Source organism: Cryptotermes secundus, unplaced genomic scaffold (assembly GCF_002891405.2).
Source record: "Cryptotermes secundus unplaced genomic scaffold, Csec_1.0 scaffold836, whole genome shotgun sequence".
NCBI lineage: Eukaryota > Metazoa > Arthropoda > Insecta > Blattodea > Kalotermitidae > Cryptotermes > Cryptotermes secundus.
Window position 1 is genome coordinate 1,898,660 of NW_019729223.1, and position 8,554 is coordinate 1,907,213.

Sequence of the window (8,554 nt, forward strand, 5' to 3'; positions counted from 1 at the left end):
GAGGTGAACTGGTATGACATGGGCATACAAAAACTGCCACTGCGCCTACAAAAATGCATCGACCGAAATGGCGATTATGTAGAGAAATGAGTACATGTTCAAGATTCAACTGATGTATCCAAAATTGAAAATAAATGTTTATTTTATACTTTCAAACATAGGAGACCTTACTTTTGGAATTACCCTCATAGATAAATACAGTTCCATATCCTACTGCTCTAAGATCCACTTTAACATTATTCTCCCATCATTGCTCAGGTCTCCCAAATGATCATTTCCTTTAGGCTTTCCAGCTAAAACTCTACATGAATTTAATGTTATTTGATTTGGTCCCGAAAAAATTGTACCATTAAACTAAACTTTTCTGGGCAATAATATCATGAGTTTCCCTTTACACTACATCTACAGCTTGATGAATTACCCATTAAAGCATTTTTTTCTTTGCAAGAACAATAACATATCTTACCGAACAACCTTCAGAAAGTCATGAATGCCAAGTTTCACTTCCTTATCTTCTTCCTTATTGCCTGTGTAGTATTCTTCATGTTCAAGGTATGGTGCTGCCTTAGCTAGTGCTCGCAGCTCCAACAAGTATAAGAAGTACAGATTTCTGAGCCACTGAGGCCCCTCACCATTGGTTTTCTCGGGATCAAAGCGACGCTGAAATTCCTCCAAATTCTGTCCCCACTGCCCGCCTGGTGGATCCAGTATGAAAGTATTCTTTTCTAAACAATTAAGAAATACAGCTTTCTGACATGCCTCATTAACAATGTAATAATATTAGACTATATCTGGCACATTACTATCCAATTACTATAATTACCCATTTAATATTTTCTTTTCAATAACTCCATATGTTTCAACCCCTACAGAGTCATCATCACTCTTAAAATTGTGTTGCCCCAGATGGCTGCCTGGTTCAGAGGTGCTGTTGTGCCAGCCCTGAACACATACACATTATGATACCATAAGCCAGCATTTCCTTACAGATAACAAAGTAGGCTTAAAAATACAAGGCTGTTCTCTTTCAGTATGATCCATCCAAACAACAGTTTATTACAACATCCTCGTCTAGAACAAATAACATGTGCCTGGTTCAAACTGCAAGTGTTGAACAATCATTCATGTAGAAACAGCTGTGCTAGTGTAATTTCACATACCTGATAAAAGATACTTAGAACACAGATGTATGTTAATACTTGAATGGAGCCCAGAGATGGCACGATAAAACACCCTCTTCTCCAAACACATACCTGTCAACAAGTCATGAAGGCAATATAACTTAATACTATGCTGCAACATATACCATGGCCTCAACCAAGATGAGAACATAATTATGTTCTCATTATGATTATAATCATCCATGATATGTATGTATTGGCCGTCTTCTAGTGCACACAATCTCACATGTCACTTCACTACATGTTTCGGCATCACTGTGCCATCCTCAGGTGTGTTATTTACGTTAAACTATTGCACTGCTTGCCACCATGTGTCGTTTATAAAATGATTTAAAATGTATATTCTTCATGTACTATAATAAAATTTATATATATTAAAATTTCTTAAAGATTTATTATTATATACGTCTTATTTCAAACTCGCATATTATATTATTCTTCCACTATGGGAGTCATTCTTCCTATATTTTGTGTATACTCTGTCTTGTGATGTGTCCTTCTTCTTTGGCTGCATGCGTTGTAATCAGTGCAATAGCTTAACGTAAATAACACACCTGAGGATGCCACAGTGATGCCGAAACAGGTAGTGAAGTGACATGTGAGACTGCGTGCACTAGAAGACGGTCAATACATACATATCATGGACAAGAATCAGTGCAACAGGATGCTAAAATACAATATTATTAACAGGAGAACATAATCATTAGCACTTTTACAAATGTACTAAAGAGAAACATTTAGACCTTCAATGTATTCATGTTCACTGTGTAGTACCAAGAGATTTTTCATAAAAATGTGTAATGAAATGTCTCCTTTCAAGGAACCATTTCAATTTAGTTACAAACCTAGCCTTATAAAGTTCTATGAAACTGGATCCTCAGCATAAAGTAAAAAAAGTTTCTTCATTTTACTGAGGGTTTTTGTACAAGGTCAGTCATTTCCTCAAGACATGCATGGACAACTTACATCCCTCCAGCCACATGCAGCCCATTGTTTGATGGTTTAACATGCAGTTTGTTAATATAAATTCCTACATGGCCTGACACTAATGACAGTTTAAATCTTGTGTTCATAATACAAAGGACTTTCATTCAATTGCCTGTATTTTCAGATTTCGCTTTCCTTCATAAGACAAGGTGCATTTTAGACAATTAAAAATGTTAATTTGTTCAGTATCAAAGAGCACGATTTTCAGGGCTGTAATACCATGAAATTCAGAAGTTTACCAACATTTCAGAGGATCACACTAAATCTTCTCAGGCAAAGCTGTGAGAAACTCAAATCCAACACTGCTCAACATTATTTAATATTTGTAAACAAAGTATATTTTTAAGGTGGTATTCACTTACCATTTATACTTGAAGACTGAATATATGAACTGAGAATGTCCTTCGGCCTTAAACAGATATTGAAGGAAAATGTATTAAATGAAATGAACAAACCTCAGGTACAAAGAAAATACCTTGTTAAGTGATCATGACATATCATTACTCATATCTGTTGATTGGAAATGTATAAAGACATCCTTGATAAAGAAACAGTTTAATAAAGGTGTCCCATTCTTTGGCGTATTTCATTAAATCACATTACCTAAAACAATTTTCCAGATATATACTGTTCCATATCCTGTGAGCAGATCTGCCCTTATATCCAGTATATCTCTCAGGGTTCAGCAAAAGATCCACATATTCAGCACCTTTATCTTCTTCGTTCATGACACAAAAATTATCCTGAGCATCATCATAAGCCTTCCAACGAGCAAACTCTTCATACGCCGCAGCACTGTAAATTACACACCAGAAAATGTACATGCAAATATTTACTGCTCAAGAATGTAGTGAAAAAACATGAAGTTGGTGGTTTCTATGGTACTTTTAAATATTTTTCTTATAACACATGACAGCAGCACTGCTCATCATTATTTTGTATATAGATTGTATAAAATATATGTATTTACATATCCCTAACAACTGCGTTCACTCATGATATGAAGTTTACCACATGCCATGCCAATGCTGTCAAGTAAAAGGTTGTTGCAACTATGTACATAAATGTCATTTTCTCTTCTAGACGTCATCAAACACAGACACACTGTAATTCGCTTATTGGGGGGTGGAGTCCAACTGGGTCCACTTGGCACAGCAGCCACTGATTGGCCTATTGTAGCCTGCCCCAGGTGATTATGATGATGGAGAATTTGGTGGAATGAAGATTGGCAGGGGAAACTGAAGTACTCGGAGAAAACCCACCCCTGCGCCACTTTGTCCACCACAAATCCCACTTGACCAGACCCAGGATTGAAACCGGGCCGCCGCAGTGTAAGCCAGTGACTAACCGCCCGAGCTATGGCACGGCCTCACAGACACTCTGTCACTTGCTAAAGCATGAAAGAGTCAAAACGCACAGGTATTATCAATTGTCCCTCACTTGTTATTTCCCCCACCCCATTTCAAATGTAGTTAAGTTCAAAATTCTGTTTTCATGGAAAAACTGCTAGCCCAGCAGGTAACACCCCTGTAAGGAGGTATGGCAGTGGGCATGTTATATCTGTACCAACTTCAAGTGCCCAAGCAAAATGCAAAAACATTTAAATTTTTATTCAGAAACTTTGTTATGATTGACTAAAATGTGAAATACTACATAATTTCTACTGTAGTGTTTCATACCTTGAAAATTCACTTCACAATGAGGAAACCCATAATGTGAATAACAATGAAACTTGCCTGATTGTTGTGTTGAGATAGCCCAGTTCATGGTCATGATCACATTCCGCCGCCTGGGCTTCTTTGGAGTACTGCAACATAATCACAGCATCATCAAATTAAATAAACATTCCCACAACTTTCTTCCGCCAAATCCACTCCACAAATCCTGGAACCTGTCATCCCACCTGTAATAATGCTCGCTTGCACTGCAGTCATGAAAAAAGCAGAGGGTACACCAAATAAGAAGGTAAGGCTTTCATGGAGGGACATTACCCAGTTTTTAAGAGCAAACAGTATAACTGTAATGTTATGATACCATAAGAAAAATATTAGCTTACTTTGAATTTCCTCAAAAAGTTTATTTCAATTATATTTTAGTGATGTGTACACAAAATTAAAAAACGATAAATATAATATTTTACTTTCAATCACATTGATTGAACAAAAACAAATATAACAATTTTATGTGAATTCCTCTAAATAACATAAAAAAAAAAGAATTACCTGTTTTTCCAAACATCTATAAATTTTTCATAAGGCTAGTTATACAGTACCTGTTCTAAAAGGTTGGGTGTATCCAACTCATTCATACAGCATACACCATTGTACGCCCTCTAATACAGTACCACTGTTCTCTTCCACAGATCCCCACTACAGAAGCTGGTTGATTACCCCACCCTTCTTTCATCTGTATACCTATTCATAACAAGCATTTCAAGTACATATTACAATATGGGGAAGAGGTGTTAATCTCCCAAATTTCTATGTACATAAACAAAACTGATGAAGGGGGTGGGAAGCAACTGTCTCCTTTTCCTTTCCTCTATTTCTGACACCCCTTCTATCTACTAATCTGGTCATCTGTCCACTCGTCTGCCCACTTATCACACTGTTAATCCACCCATCTATCCATGAGAATTTATTTTATACAGAGAATTCTCTTTAGGGAAGTCACAGTATTCATACTGCACCATACATACAATTAAGCTCAATGTTAAATCAGTAGCTTTCATGCATTATTCAATGCAGAGGCTGACTGCACTGATAGGTCAACACACAGCACCGACATCATGTATTCAGGTCACTTATCATCATGACTGTTCAAGGTACACAATGCAGTGTATTGTGCAATTAATGATATGAATGGAAACAAGAAAGTGACCCACTACACTTTCGACTACTGAATTGCAAATTGACTCATTAAACAGGAATAGGAGGTTGTGCCCTGACCATAACAATAAAACCTTCCCAGGCAGCTTAGAGATCCACACCAGTCTGTGAGCATGAAGTCCCAGAGTAGGACTTGTCAGGAGGGAAAAGAAAGAAGGCAGGAAGAGAGCAGTAGTGGTGCAAGTAATTCTGTTTTACATTGCACATCGTCATGCCATCTGTGATATGTGACAAGCTCAACAAGGTGTTATGTCATCATAAATACATTCCTTAATTTGAGCTTCACCTCTGTCCTACAATTTGAAGTACTCAGGAGTAAAGAAGGTGTTTTCTTATTCATGTCACCGAAATTTGAAAGAGGTGGCTCAAATTCTGTAAAAACAATATAAAGGTGAAGATGGACGGTAGGGTGTTAGTGAATGGTGAAAGAGAGAGGGTTGGGGATGAACCACATCAGACTAAGCAACTAACTAAATAAAATGTCTTGATCGTAGATCCTCAAATAATATCCAATGATCTGTACTGCAGTGGGGGAGGATACATTAGACAGCATCTTGCCTCTATTGCATCCAAGATAAAAATGACAGTGGTTTGCTGCTATAAAAGATTGGAATCCATGCAGTTTAAACAGCATCATAAAATAACCTAAGAATCATTCAATCAAAGTGTTCTTATGGGAAATTTTATTTAATGAAAAACTGTGCCATCTGTATGCACTGCAGGCCTTCATAGCAGTGAATGTTAAGATTATGGTCTTCTTAGATTTGATGCTGTGTTGTTCTGTAGACATGTATCAAGTGTTTTCCACTGTAAAAATTAACATAATCATATGGTTCTAATTAATGACTGTTTTCTGCTGTTCTATAACCTATTATTTAAATCTGAAAACAGGCTATTCTTATGGAAAAATTCCAGAGTGTTCAGATCGGAGCCAAACTGAGTGATAAGTAAAAGCACAAGAGCATCCTGTGGTCTTGAACAAGTTTCCATATTTATTTTGAGCAAAAACACTGCCAAAACTGTAACTCTCAAAATACAGAATTGGAACTTCCAAAATATGGAGGAAAAAAGTTCTGCCTCGTCTGCACATAACGGAAAATTACCTTGAATGCTGATGGCTCCTCTATTACTGCATTCTTTGGCTGGTGACCCTTCAAACCTTCAGGAATGTCTGCCTAAAAATTAAAAACAATGCCATTTTCAAATTATTAGTAGAAATATATTTATGTGTGTGTTGGTTCTTCGATAGTGCTGTCAGTAAAGTGGGCTATATAGCACCAAATGATAGAACAATCAGCAGACAATGACTAAAAGGGAAGTGGAAGGAAGTTGTTATGACATGAGATACTATTCTGTCATTTACCTGGCAGGACTATTGAAAACCATTAAAAACATCAGACACAAAAAGTTGGTCTCCAGGTTGACATCTGAACCCTGGACTTCGCAAATACAAAGCATGAATGCCAATCATTCAGCCATAACATTTAGTATTAGAAATATAATTTCAGGCTTCTTATAAACATGGTAACATCTGTACTAGATCCAGAATAGCATATACATAAGAACTGAATTCTTTATATAACCTACATTATAGAACAAATCCAAGATTTATGAGCTATGTCTGGAACTGCACTTATGCCTAATTTATGAAAATATGATGGCTGTTCAAAAAATATTCACGGTATTTTCGTTTTTATATGCCTGTTAGAAAACAGCCAATTCCTTTGTGAGATCCAAACTGAATTTCAACTTACATCCAGGCATGGTTCAACGTGACAGTAGCGCATGGCACACCGGCTGTCATCTGCCCAGAATGGGCATTTTTGCTTCAGATTTACCTAGAAACATATAATGAAGAAAAAATAGGTAATGTGTTGATTTCAAATGTTCAGATAATTATTCTACAGACATGAATGAACTGAAATGGAACTGGTGCTCAGGATGTAACAATGGTGAATGGTGAATGGTGAACAGTACTGATGTACATTAAATTGAAATGATGGGATAAAGCTATGGGGGGCAGTCATGAAGTTACAACTTCATCACTTTCAGTAATTCTTCAGCTCAATTTAGACTGCTATAGGATGAGATGAGAAGTAGGAAAGCTAAATGCCCAAATCACTCTTTACTTGACCCTACTCTCAGAAAAAGTGTTTCTTACATCAGCTGTAAAAATATACAAAATGGCCAGAAGGAGTTTCCATAGCCATCTGGTATGGGGTTGACTTCCATTGTAGAATAATATTTTTTAGAAAAAAAAAAAAACTTATGAAGTTAGAAATACTGTTATATAGTAGCCAAAATTAGGAGTTAAATGCTTCAAATTACTTGACAATTCTACTTTATATATGTATATATATTTCATTAATTTACAAGGAAAAATAGGCTTGGGGATTTCATGTCTGTGTCCATTGAAGCACCTGTCGCACTAGTAACTAACCACAGCTTGCATATATCAATCAACACATCTATAAAAATTATCCCGCCAATAACATGTCAAGAAAGTGATCTACAAAGTTTCTTTTGCATTGGTTTATTCATTACATCGTAGTTATACTGGATACCTTACAATGAATTAAGTGTATTCAATATGCACAGAATGTAAACAATACAAGTTCAGTATTCAATACTGTTCAGTATACTAACTAGTCACCTAAAGACATAAGCAAAGCCAACTTCCAAAAGATTGTGTATAGTAAATATGCATCAGATGATGGGCAACACGCAAAATAACTGTGGTGTAATCTCTCACAAAGTCCCTAGAAAGCACCAATTTCTTATTCAACTAGTACAAGGCATGATTTTCTCAACAGAAGCTAGTCAAAATTCATTTTATTAAAAGCTCCACATCAGCGCCATGCTATAGTTATCTTCATTCCAAGGGACACTTTCAAAACGTCTGGTTTATATGACACAGGAAAAGTGAGGTGAAAAACTAAAATCACCCATGCCAAGAACTGAACCTCAGTCATTCAGTCTGTAGTATATAATTTAAAGTATATGTTATCAGGATTCACTAGTAACAAGGCTCCTATTCCAAAACATTGTAAAATACAATATGTAGGTCATACCCTGTAAAATCTGAAATAGTCTTTGTTGAGCAAGCTGCTTAGTACTGGGTAAATTTTAATGTTGTTGAAATGGTCCACTGTATCCACATTGCAACTACAATCATCAATTCTTCCTTTAAGCTGTAAGTAAAAATACAGTATATTGATTTTAATTTGAACATTCAAAAATGGTTATTTAATACAGTGTATTTCTCCTGGTCTGCACAAGTATCTCATGATTCCACGTGTATTTATATCACCAGTAATCTGTACAACCATCAAAATAATGTTTTAAATTTCACATGTAGCTCAAGTGTATTAAATAATGAATTATTAACTTATTTAGATAGACTTGAAAGGATTCTGACGATGGTTTATACTGTACTTCTTTTGGCTTATTTTGGACTTCACCCATCGTCTGGTATGTAAAAGACAAAAAGACAAAAAA

The 8,554-nt window shown here is 36.0% G+C and overlaps 1 protein-coding gene across 2 annotated transcripts in view; it reads right to left on the reverse strand.

Annotated features, from left to right (window-relative positions):
• Window positions 1–8,554, reverse strand: part of LOC111865543 (ero1-like protein) — a 28,867-nt gene that overhangs the window by 13,038 nt on the left and 7,275 nt on the right. For both annotated transcript variants that reach the window (XM_023853668.2, XM_023853667.2), the window contains exons 2-9: window positions 8,128–8,247; window positions 6,811–6,894; window positions 6,160–6,231; window positions 3,905–3,975; window positions 2,772–2,963; window positions 2,531–2,577; window positions 1,161–1,253; window positions 467–725 (exon numbers count right to left, since the gene is read on the reverse strand). In XM_023853668.2, coding sequence (XP_023709436.1) covers window positions 467–725; window positions 1,161–1,253; window positions 2,531–2,577; window positions 2,772–2,963; window positions 3,905–3,975; window positions 6,160–6,231; window positions 6,811–6,894; window positions 8,128–8,247 — 938 coding nt within the window. The remainder of the gene's footprint in view (window positions 1–466; window positions 726–1,160; window positions 1,254–2,530; window positions 2,578–2,771; window positions 2,964–3,904; window positions 3,976–6,159; window positions 6,232–6,810; window positions 6,895–8,127; window positions 8,248–8,554) is intronic.